The sequence below is a fragment of the Falco peregrinus genome, chromosome 12 (genome assembly GCF_023634155.1).
Source record: "Falco peregrinus isolate bFalPer1 chromosome 12, bFalPer1.pri, whole genome shotgun sequence".
Taxonomy (NCBI): Eukaryota; Metazoa; Chordata; class Aves; order Falconiformes; family Falconidae; genus Falco; species Falco peregrinus.
This window is the reverse complement of record NC_073732.1, coordinates 17,322,443-17,335,256: the sequence shown is the minus strand read 5'-3', so window position 1 is coordinate 17,335,256 and position 12,814 is coordinate 17,322,443. Positions and strand designations below refer to the sequence as shown.

Here is a 12,814-nt window from a genome sequence, read left to right as displayed (position 1 = left end):
GCCAGTTTTCATCAGAACACCGTGAGCTGAGAGGGCTCAGGAGTGGATTACCATCACAGCTACTCTGAGCTGCACACCAGGAGTTCAGGGGTGGACAAACAAGCCAAGCAGTGAAGCTCTCTGCTGCTTTTCTCTCTTTTGCCTCGCAGCAGGGACTGAGCCAGGGGATAGGAGTGTAGGCATTGCAGAAGTTCACGTGAGTCTCTGGCATGAGTAATTTGTTGGACTGGGTTGGCTTATGTTTGCTTTTTGTCGAACTCACGTTGGTCGGGCCAAAGATAGCATCCTTTTTTTTCTAAACCCATTTTTCCATATTCTGTTGGCTGAAAGGGAGGGCGCACAAGTGACATGTCTGCAACAATGCTGTAAATCCAGACAGAAATAGAATTAGTGGTTCTTTCTGGTTCCGGTGTTTGTATCTGCGAGGTCGTGAGCTTAAACAGTCTGGGTTCCTCGGAGTAGAGCCGTGTCTGTGTGAACCTGTTGTGCCTTGGGACCTGGCGCTTGGATTTTGTTCCAGAGCGATATCATAAAACTTTTATAGCAATGTCATGATGAAGACCATGAGAAGAGAAATAACTTAACCCTCTCTTGCTAAAGTTAGCGTTGCAAATTCTTCTCCTGTTTCCACATGCAGCATTCCCTCAGTTGAATCTGGAGCACTGTGGGGATAAAAATGCAAGAGTCATGGAGATAGGGAAGAGAGAGCAAGCAGAAACCTGTCTTTGCAAGGATTACCATCTCTTACGTGTACTTAAAGTCCAGTCCTCTCCCAGTAGGCCCTTACAGAAATCGGTAGTGTTATTTGTTGGCACTGTCGTACTGTATTGTGCTCCAGCATTTGTAGAATTGGGCTCTTAATCTATGTTGATTATGTTTTAATTGAATAAATAAATCTTTTACAGAGCCCAGAATCAATAGAGATGTTTCCATGCTATTTTATTTTATTTTTCTAGGTTTCCTAAGGACATTTAACTTTTACAACCTTTCAACTTGTTCTGCAGCATTTGCTAGTCAGCTATTGCGTAATTGTACTGGGGAATGAGAACCTGGGAACAATATGGCCCAGAAATGCTAAGAAGCAGAAATGAAATCGGCTGCTCTTCTCATCTGCCACCATCCCTGCTCTTCAGGATCAGGGTACCAAACAGGCCAGGGCTCCAGTTTTATGCCTCAGTCTGCCATTGACTCGATTTATCACCTCAAGTGTCAGGGCTTTGGGTGCCCTTTGCATCCCTGGCCCTCTCCCCACCCCCATTTCCAGGCTTTTGGCTGCTTAGCTTAAAAGTTCTCTGGAGTGGAGCAATCACAGTTTTTGTGTCTGGGAAGCCTGTGCCTGCCCTGTAGTTACAGGCCAACAACTGGAGGATGGAGAAAAACCGAACAAGAGCCATGAAATGCACTAATAGTGGAAAGGAAATTGTACTTTAGCAGTTTTAAAAATCCAGGTGCCTACAGCTAGCCAGGAGTAACAGTCTGGGGTAATTCCTGTGAAAAGTTTTTCTTTATTTTTTTTTTTCTTTTTTAACAATAGTTTGACTAGAAAAACTTTGGCTCTATAGTAAATTTAGGCAAGAAGAATTGAGTTTGTAAGTAGTTTCTGTCCTGACTCTCAGCCTTTTAAATGATGTGTTCTTGCATAAAGCACATTGGAGCTTCCATTTTCTTGTTAGTCAAGCCAAATTTATTGTAATCCAATAAGATTTAATAATCATTAGGAACTAATGAATGCCTCAGCACATAGAAGCTTGGCAGATCAGTACCTGCCTGCTTTGCATAGTCTGTCTCTTTGACCAATATGCCATTTATGTGTTGGATTGATGACTGGGGAGTTCTGTAAAACAGGTAATGATTGAATGCTCCTGAGATTAAATTTAAATAAAAACTCTCTGGAACAGCCAGTGAGCCAAAGGAAAAGGTGAATTCTTGGCTTGGAAAATTGAAGTAACTTGGTGAGAGTGAAGGCAAACAGAGCTGGATTGTCTGTGGGGAGGTGCTGGTATGGTCTGAACAGGCTTTACACTTGAAATTAGGTTAGTTGATAGGTAATTCTTTAGTATTTTTGTTACTGTAGTAGTCGAGCTGCAGATGAGTCCTTCTGCACTGAGCTCAGTACGTCGAGAGACTCTGTCTGGGGGATTTGCAGATAAGTCAGTCATGGAAGGACGGAAAATATTGACTATGACTCAGGTTGAGAAAGGACTTTCAATATGTAATATTCCACTTGACTCAAGAACTCAGTTTCTGCGCACAAGCTGGCTCCGTTGGGCTAGCTCCTGGCACCAGCTTCACATGTGATAGGGTTCCTTAGCTGATTTTCTTGAGTTTATTCCTGACAGAGCTGCCTAATTTCCAAAGCACTGAAAACACTGAGGGGGGAGACATCTCCTAGCTTGTACCTGCCATTGCGCACTGCTGGGAGGTACTGCTGTTGGGTCGGACTGTACAGCACAGAGGTCCTTCCCTGAGGTTTTGGACTAGGTTGATTTTTCAAAAGCAAAGTGTGTGAATAAGTCCTCTTTTAAAATGCTTATTCTAACAGGGATTGCACTGCAGCCCTTGAACAGTGGCTTGGGGATCACATACTCTCCTGCAGTGGTGAGACCTGGGTGTTACTTTGAGAGGTGCATGCTGGTGGTGAAAATTCATATCTCTTCCCTTCCAAGTGAGCATCCCTACCAGCCTGGATACAAGTGGGGCTTGGCTGTTTTGAAAGCAGAGGGAAAGCAAGATGTATTGAATCAGAGAGGGTCCTCGATGTAGGTTGGTATTTGCTGTGGCCCTGGGCTTGCCTGTGTAATAGGCCTTTTCACAAGGACCTGATTTATGTTATTTTGTGACCGCTTATTGAAAATCATGCCCTTCACCTTGAATCTGCTAGAAATGAATTGGACTTTTTCACTGCTCCTTGAAGGAACTAATTTTTTAGATGGAAATTGTGAAGTGTTGAATCGGACAGGTACAGCTACCGTAAACTGATGTAAAATAAATACGGATGCAGGTGGCCAGTCGCTGGCCACTGTGGCTTGCAGATCTGCTCTGTTTGTGCTTTGCTTGGCATGGGAATGTGGCAGAAGAGATGCTCTCAGGATCCAGGTGCTCCAAGCTTGTCCCCAGCTCTGGCTGCCCAGCCAGGCATCCTTGTAAAATGCATCTTCTCCATCTGTGGGAGCAGGAATTGTCCTGCTTCCACCTCAGCGGCAGATTGCACATGGAGTTGTGTAATCCTCTCAGTCAGTTTAACACAATGGCACTACTGTTGGAAATACATGAAGAAAAAATGCCAGAGCAGCCTAAATCCTTGTGAGATGGAGGCTTGCTGCTGGTTCTGGGAGAGAGCTATAGCATTTCAGCATGTTTGTCCCTGCAACCCGAGAGTTATGCTGGGCACGGTAGCAGCTCTATGAGGACGGTAAGAAACCATATGCCAGGCCAAGTGGTTTGAATAACTGGAATTCTTCTTTCTTCTTTAAGGTGAATCCTGGTGGCAAGACACTTGAGGAGAGGCGGTCCAGTTTGGATGCAGAAATTGACTCTCTGACCAGCATCCTGGCCGACCTAGAGAGCAGCTCTCCTTACAAACCTCGGACTCAACAGGTTAGTGGCACACTGTGTAAACAGAGAGTGGGAGAGTGGCCAGCATCAACTGCTGGAGTCAATTTGCTAACCACCTGGTATTTGTTGCAAGCAGGCGTGCCAGTTCCTCCTGATAGCATCCAGATGTGGCTGTCAGTGGGGAGAAGGGTGCCGTGCTCTGAAGGGGGCACCGGCTCAAAAGCTGCCGTACCTTTGAGCAAAGGGCCTCTGATCCTGATTGTTAGATTGCCACAGAGATTGTTAGAAAAATACTTGCAAAAAATGGCATTTCATTCGCCTCCACTTTCCACCAACAATAGCTTGTGAATTAAAACCTGCTCAGCTCACAAGCACTTCTACGCTTTTATTTTCTCGTTGTTTTTCTGTTTTGTTAACTTTTATCTGTCACACTGCCAGAAGGATCCAGATATCCGTGTCTCAAGTTGTTTTCTTTTGTTTTTTGTCATCTAATCAGTGGTGACGAAGTGGCTTGGATCATAGCTCAGCTGTCAGGGTGGCTGTAGCCCAGCGAGGCAGACTGGAATTTGCACTTACTCTGCTGTGTCTAGACAAGGACTGCAGGGGTGACAGCAGCTCAGCTAATTTTTGTCACTCATCTAGGTGGTGCTTGAGTGGAACTATTTAAGTTCTGGTGAGATGTCATCTATTTATCAGAGGAAGTGGTGACACCCCAGTGGCACTTTAAAAAGGGCAATTCTTGAGACCTCGCAAAATCATCCCACGTGTTTGTGCCCAGTTGTGCCCTGCCTTTGCTTCCTAATCTCATGACTGGTCTCGTTTCTTACATGTATATGGGTGTGTAGGCACGTATGCAGCTATATGCATGCCATGTTTGTCTTACCAATGTCATCCTTGAATAAAACCCCAAAAGTAAAAATTATCAAAGGAATAGCTGAGTGATGCGGTGCGCTCCCGTTACCAGACCTCTTTGCTTTGTGGTTTTTTGGTTCTTTTCATTGCTGCATTTGTTTTCAGCAATTAAAAAAACGATACCCTTGGATCAAGAACTGAAGTAGTGATCAGAGTTCATTTAGATTTGCTCTTGTTTAAGTATGTGAACTTAGCAAAAGCAGAAATAAATCAGATTTGTGTGCTTTTGAAAGCATCCATCGGCCAGAGCACAGAGGCTCTGGCACAGTGACCTGTGTGGTTTCTGTCCCTTATTCAGGGACCTCCCAATAAATTCTTCTTTCATTCTAGCAGCATGTACATGGTTATTGCATAAACTTACAGACTTGTCCTTGAAAAACAGTCTGATTTAGGTCAGTCAGTCAAAAAGAGCAACAATACGATTCAGTGCTTTTCCCAGCGGGTTTTTTTTGTTGTGATAAATGAGACAAGTGTTAACAGTGACAGTGCTTAGGCACCGTGTCAAATAACCCGTATTCATTTTGTTTGTGTGGGCCAAACACATGCGAATACGCAGTTATGGGAAATGCTTTATAGTGTCAAAACACTGCAAGAGTTCACTGAAAGAGGTTTGAAGTCACCATTTTCCTTGGAAGTACCGGCGGTCAGCTCCAGCATCTTTGTAGAGACGTTTAACTTCTGTAACCACTTCACTGAGTGTGTGTAGTTTGCTGGCAGTACTGCTGACTGTCTCCTGATACTTCTTCTGTTGGGATCTGGTGTTCCGTGAGTAGGTTGGGTTTTCACTTTTATTTTGTACCTATGCCATTAAAAAAAAAAAAAAAAAAAAAAAAATTATTTTGTGGCATTCAAATGCAAAATTCTGCAGGTGTATTTTGAGTTTCTGGAGGATCAGAAGGCATAGCCCAAGTTTTGGATTTGATCTGGCTGCTTACGTTCATCATCCTCCAAGATGGCTTGTGCTGCCCAGTGCATGTGCTTGTTCCCCTGCCCTTTTGCCCACAGTTCAGGTAGGGGCTCCAAAGACTTGTCCGCAGTGCCTAGGAGCAAGAGGATGCTGCTGCTTCCTGGAGCGTTACAATCACTATGTGTGATCCAGTGGGCAGAAGAAGCTGAATTTCATTTCTGGGACCAAATCCCAACTTTCTTTGTTCAGTTTATCAGACTTTTCAAGATTTATTGGTTAAGGTAATGATGTCCTGTGAAAAGTACAGCTGCGGCAACTTCTAACTATAGCTGTTAGAGTTGAATGTGTCATCTGATGTAATTAAAAAGTACTCGAACAAGTCCTTGAAAGGTGGAACTAGAACGTAAAGCTTTGATATTTTCCTTTGTTTGATCTGTACTAAGTATTAAAACTGGTGAGTCATTTGATGGTCTTATAGTAGGATAATAGATTAGGCTGCAAATTGTGAGGTACTTAGAACATCAGCACATTTATTGGATTACACCTTAGCTGACCTTTCCAAATTTATCAGGATAATGGCTGCAGATAGGAAAATAGAGTTACAACTTGTTTTCGGAGAAGACGTTTCCAGTTGTGCTTATGTGGTTAAAGCATTATAATAATTTTATAGGTATACCTTGCCCTTGGGGATACTCCTGTTCTGGTATAAAAGAAATTTTATTGTTAGGTTTCTTTTTTATATTATCTTGAAGATAGTTTTAAAGCAACATAGACTAAACTGTAACATAGTCCTCTCTCACTGGAGTAGGAGTGATAGCAGGATAATGACAAGCAGTTCATTTGACATGCCCTACCTATTGGCATAAATTCACACAGAGGGAAGCTCTTTCAATCCTTGGTACGAGTTCAGGATCGCAGTGAGATGCGCTACGCCGGGAGGTGCTTCTGAAGCAGAGGGATTTGTACCCTCCGCGGTAGGTTTGGAAAGTCCATAGTACTTCTCAGAATGGATGGGCCAGTGTCAACCCCGGACGATTCCCCTTGGCCAGCAGACCTGCTGCTGAGGACATGGAGAAGTATGAATCTCTGCACCACCCCTGCCTTGTTTACCTGGGCACTCTGGTAACGTTTTCTGTGTGCCAGGCAGGTGACAAGGACATTGGCCTGAGCTAAAAATGACCACCATTAGTAGAAGGCAGGGAGAGAGTTCTGACACCTGCAGTCAGCAGCACCTTCCTTGTACCCAGTGGTCCTGCCTAATTCAAGGCAGGAATTTCAAGGAAAGTGAAGGTGGAGGGGTCGGTCACCCAGGTCCTGCTGGCTGCTCCCCATGCTTCAGGCAGAGGTGGTAGGGTGCTGTTATCCTTCAGAGCTGCGTTGATCTCTCCTCAGAAGCGACGAGTTTGAAAAGCATTTTCTCAATATAAATCCTTTATGGAGCAGAGATCTTTCCTCTGCATAGCAGCAGGTTTGGTGGGAGGAGGTCCTTCTACAGGTCTGGTACCCCAATGTCAGTCAACCCTGACGTTGCTAAACCTCAAAGTGAAAGATTCTCTCAGGCTTCATTTCTGGTTAATTCTTGTCTCTGTCTTGAGGCAGTTGGGAGAGTCCCCCACAGCAGAGGTTTTCTAGGCACTGATAGCTTACTTCATATTGGCCATCAGCAACATGAGGGTGAGAAGCAGCTTTCAATCACCATCACATCAGCCCCGGGCTGAGCCCAAGACTTGCAAGTGAAAGTCTTTCTGACTGAGTCACAGAAGCATTCAAAAGTGATTAAAATGCTAGGTTTTTTTCTTTATAAATTGCACATATCAAAAAGAGCAGAAAATTACAAGACTTAAATCATCATCTTTAAATGATGCTGTGTTGCAGCTAAGGATGCCTTCTGTTATGTGAGGTGGTGTAGGAGAGACCCTATTTCCAGAATTCAGCTGGAGCTGGAGTTTTAGAAAGAACCAAACATGACCTGAGCTTGAGAGGTTTCTGTGTGACCTTCACCAGAATGGTGAAGCCTTCTGGTGAGTGAATTGGAGGAGACCAACATGATCTCAACATTACTGAGATGAGCTTGCCTTAGGTATTGTTTGAAGAACTGCAGATGTATTATGAAAGCATCTAATTAATATTTTCCTCCCGTTTGGTAAAGTTTAAAAATGCTAGTGTCATGAGTAAGGTGCTGCTCTGGTGTAGCTGCGATGTGGTTTTTGTTTACACATCACACCTTCTAAATTGCAGTGGCCCACTGGAAAGTTCAGAGGTAGAAAATCCACTGTGCCTCTCATTAGGAAGAGGAGGTTATATAGCCAAAGCATTTAGGTGCATAACTTCCATGGATGGGAGCAGGGGGTATTCCTAAATTGGGTGAACCCCGACTAGGGGGCCTGGTGAATGCTGAGATTGTCTGGCTCCTTTATTAAAAGGTATCTTCCCCAATTTTTACCAGTTCTGCATAAATTCTTCCTTAAGAGATGAGTGCAGCAAGGCCTTAAGCAAAAAAATGTGCCAAACTTCATCCCATAAAATAAATGTTTCATTTTTTTAAAAAACAAGAAAACTTTGTGACTCTGGAGAGAGGGCTTCCAGCAGAGGCTGTGAAAATGAAATATTAGAAACAGCAGCATACAAAAGCTCAGGATTTTTTGTTCCTGCTGTGAATTGTGTATTGAATGCTGCTTGCTTTGTACAGAATTGGACACCTACCTTCTGAAACTCTTGAGTTTTACCCCAAATTTCCAACAGACGGTCTGTTTGGCAAAACAGGACTTTGTGGTAGGTGTACCAGGCAGGTAGTAAGATGTACCTGGCCCAAAGGTAATTAGCCTTTTTTAAAAAGCAAATACTGGGTGGCCAAACTATGGAGTATTTAAATAGCAAAAAAAACATGCTTTGATGGTCAAGATCAAATCTACTGGTGTGCAGCTCTCGAAGGCAGCTTGATCCAAAGGGGACTGGCCTGACATGCTGGAGACCTGTTTCATTCCCAGGTACCACCACTGTGCTAAATGACCTTGAATGTAGCATTTCTGCCCTGCTTCCTCTCAAAATCTCTTCTGTGCTTGTAGCTTGACAGTCTCTTCAATGTGATTTGCCTCTTTCAGTGTGATTTGAAACCCTGGTCTGGTTGAAGGCCTTTAGGTGATGTGTATCATTGCCCCCAGTATTAGACATTTGACACTATCCAACACCATCAGCCTAAGTGAGTAATATTTTGAGGGAAAAGCAGCTCATTCTCAGAGTGAGCTGCAGAACAGTAAAAAGTAAAGAAAATTAAATTTAAAAATCATGATACATTTTCATTAAGTTCCAAACATACTGGGAAATAGTCTTCTAATGACTGGAATTTAAAAGGGATTTAAATGTTTGACAGTGTTGGTTGTTATTCCATCACTTCTTTTGACAATCATCTGGGGATAACAAAAGCAGTGGAAAGGCAATGGACATGTTTTCTTGCAGAGTGATGGGACAGGATTGAACACTTTCAGCTGCAGGATGGTAAATCACAAAACAAGGCAAAATGTTGAGCGCTGAAGATTCCTAGGAGCACTCTTCCATGTGCGTTTCTAATTTTAGTGCCCCACTTATAGCTGTGCCAGGAATGCACGGCTAAGAGTTCAGGAGTTTTATCTTTGTTTACATGGAGCTGTATCTCCAACCGTGAATAAAGCCTCCTACTCAGCAAAGAGCAGCACATTCCCCTGGCATCAAAAAAGAGCTTTATGATTGCTCTTGGTTTGGGCTGTGAGATTGACATACGGATCTGTGAAAACCAGCTCGCTGAATCTGTATTCAACGCAGCGCATGCAAATTTGCTAGTCCAGGCTCAGTCTGGTTTCCTTGTTCCTGTTATTTGCCTGTGCCTGGCTTCTTAGGTTGGTACGCACCGAAAAGATCTTGCAAGCACAGTCTGCGGAGTATTTGATAGCATCCCAGTTGTTGTCAGGAAGGTTTTTCTTTCTTTTAAGAGTGAAAATTTAGGGGTACAAGCAAATTAAGATTAATTAAGTGGTTTCCGAACTAATTCGCTCCCTCCTGTAGCATTTATGTGACAGAGAGTTTGTGGTTCCTCAGTTATAGGACTTGGTGGGATTCAGCTGTTTCAGATGTTCAGAGTGGTGCTGAGTCTTTTCTCAGTGCAATTTGTGCTGAAATCAATGGCTTCACTTCTGCTGTCTTCAGATGTGATATATGAGGTAAATAAAAGTGCCCAGGCCTCTTTCTGCTGGTCTGAGCACATCTAATCTGTGGGCATCTGTGCAGCTTTCCAAAGAGACTTCTGAGCCTAGCAGCACAGTGTGGTAGCCACACAGTGCTTTCCCAGTGGCTCTCTGCATTTGTTCACTTCAGGTCTGTGCATTTTGGGTTTTGTGGGCTTTTTAATCTCCTTGGTTGTGGGACAGAAGGTCTTGTTGGGAATGAGCCCAACTGCTGAAACTGAGAAGCATCCCCCATCCATACTAAAATGTTGATGACCTTTTAGTGGGAACATCCAGCTACTCCAGAGCTACGTCTGCTACACAACACTTTTTATGAAGGTTGTGAGTTGCCACCATCTCCCCGCTGACTTGGATGGCTCACGTGGACACAGAGGGATGACTTCCTCATAGAATTGTGCCCAAGGTGGTGTTGAGCTGGTGAGCTCCAGCATTCGTAGCAGCACTGGAGGGCTCATCCAGGCTTGCTGCAGGGCTAGCTGGCAAGAGCTGTTCTCAGCAGGCTGTGACACTTTTGCCATAGTCACAGACATCAGGAATTGCATGGGCTGTTTTAAAGATGGGGTCACATTTGAGACCTGCTCCTGCTTCTGGCTGCACCACACTGGCTTTGCGCTGTTTGGAAAATCTGGGTGGGTGACTTACAGTAGAAAAGGAAGCGTCCCGTCTGGAGCAATTTCAGTGGGTTCCTCCCAGCACTCGAGAAGCAAAGCCACTATGTCCTGGAAGCTCTTCCTTCTATTCCCACACCCCATGGGTGGTGGCTGAGGTGGTCCTGAGGTTGAAGATTTCTAGGAGCACTGCTGTGGGCGTGCTGGCTGCTAGCCGCACGTATCTGATGTGCCTGAGGGCAGAGGAGCGTGCACAGGGCGGGGGATGTTCACCCACCTGTGTGTGAGTGGGGAGGCACAGCCAACAGATGATTTCAAAGAATCATCACGTCATTTAGGTTGGAAAAGACCCTTAAGATCATCAAATCCAACCGTTTACCCAGGACTGCCCAGTCCACCGCTAAACCGTGTTCCTGAGCGCCACATCTACACATGTTTTAAATACGTCCAGGGAAGTTTGGGTTTGGCCTTTCTCTACAAGAAGGGAAAACCTTCCTGTGCTCATCAGCTCCAGCCGGTGCATGCAGCAAACTGACACTGCTCTGACTGGCAGATGCTTGAATCGGTTGCATCTGCTGGTACGTATTAAATCTTAATCCTTTTGATAAGAGCATGTCCATGAAGATTTTTAAAGAAAGTTTTCTGAGATCCCAGATTATCAGCTTGTCACAGATGAACAGGATAAGAGTGACCTTTGCAGGGTATTATTTCTTCCTCTTCTACTATCATCAGAGTGAAAATAAAGCAGCACTACTCCTGCTGTTTCTTTTTTCTGATATATAATCAAGTTCACAGAAATCTTGGTAAGGTTTACTCTTCCCCATTCTCCTTTCTCTTTTTTTTACATCCATTTGGGTTTTCTGCCTACATGCTTGGCTACAGCTTTAGATGATGACTAGTGTTGGATATATTGGACTTTAAAATCTGTGCAGGCATCTCAAATTTGTGTGTGGATAAAGATAAACATTTACTTTCGCAACGGCGGTAAAAAGCAAATAGTACCTCATAATTTGGTCTTTTTTTTCATTCTGCATTTGTGATTATTTTGTTGTGAGTGGTTGAGAGCGGGACCCTTACTCTCTAAAGCTGTTCAAGGCCTTCTATCTGTTGTTACGGTTTGTTTTCTTTTTCCCCGCAATGGGACCAAGCTGCTCTATACCATCATCTCAGGAAGCCTGTCATCATTTCCCCATCCTTGGGTTTTGGCACTCGCTGTGGTTTGGCACTCATCTCAAAGGGACCCGGCGCACTTCACAAGCTCTCCATGTGTCTAGCCAGCGAAGAGCAGCCACCTCTAGGGCAGAGCCCTGTGTTTCATTGGGACACAGTCTCTGGTTGCATCCTTGCACGGGTCGATGCATCTGAGTGCTTTGGCAGCAGTAGAGTCACCACCATGACAGCAGCCCTGTGAAATACGGAAGCGTGCTTGCTGTTCCATGGACGAGGGAGGAGCCGAGGCACTGGGAGATTAGATGACTTGGTTTGTGCATGGGTCATCAGTGGAGCTTAGGCCAGACCATGGGCACCCCATCACAGGTTTAACCTTCTCACGTAGCACATGTGAATGGGTGGACAGAACGTACATGAGAACGTCGCCTGTCAGGAGGATTTGGAGAGGTCTCAGGTGTGGGGAAATGCATCCACCTCTGTCTTGGAGTGTGTGAACTGAGCAGGGAAAGTACGAAAAACTTTTTTCTTCTGTGGAGGAGTTTTGCTTGAAACTCGGCTATGGTTTTGTAATTTGCAGCCAACAGGCTTCTTGATACAATGTCTTGGCAGTAAAACCTGAAGGATTTAAACCCTCAGGCTCAGAAAGTTGTGGTGTCCTGGACCTGATGTGCCCAGCATTCTAGAAGTGTTTTCCCCACCTGCCTACCCCTGGAAGCTGAAGTTAGTCCTCTAAGGCAGTGATTTCCCCACATGTGTAGCAGCAACTCTCCTGCACGATGTCTTCCAATTAAACAGCTGGCACAACTTGAAATGGAAGCATAGCTGGTTAATTCTTCCCATCGGTGTCCAGCAGTTGGCTGCTCCCGACGTACGTTGAATCCAGCAGCCACTTTGAAGTGGGTCAGAGAGGGGTGCATGTATGCGGAACGCAGTGGCTGGAGAGGACGGACCCAGAGCCGTGTCTCGGGGAGCTGCGGCGTGGTGCTGGCTGTCCTTGCTGTGGCACAGGGGCTGCCCCATCCGCCCACGTGCACAGCGAGCTCTGAGCCTGCTGGCTGTCTTGCCGGCAACCTAAACTTTTGCTCTTCCAGGCTGCGCTGTAACGAGAATCTCTGACCTGAAACATGGATTGTTTGGCTGACATACACAGATAAATGCCGCGGCTTAATACTAGGGGGACAAGGGAAGCAGGAGAGGTGACAGAGGAGAACAGGAAGGGTCAGAGTCTGCTCAAGATGTAAGACACAAGTCCATAGGAAATCAGGCTTCCTTTGCTCTGCTCTTTATGGTTTCTGTTCCTTTTGTGTTGAGTATTTCTCTTCTGCACGCACTAGGAACCAGCTGTGTTTCCCTCCCTGTTAAGGAAATAGTTCAGAGCCAAGGGAACAGCACAGCAACTTACAGAGACACCTGCGTGGCAATGCATCACTTGGGACTTTGCTCCC

At 45.0% G+C, this 12,814-nt stretch overlaps 1 protein-coding gene across 1 annotated transcript in view; it reads left to right on the top strand.

Annotated features, from left to right (window-relative positions):
• Positions 1-12,814, top strand: part of LPP (LIM domain containing preferred translocation partner in lipoma) — a 355,264-nt gene that overhangs the window by 181,060 nt on the left and 161,390 nt on the right. The window contains 1 exon segment of the mRNA XM_055816821.1: positions 3,475-3,597. Within this exon segment, the coding sequence (XP_055672796.1) occupies positions 3,475-3,597 (123 nt within the window).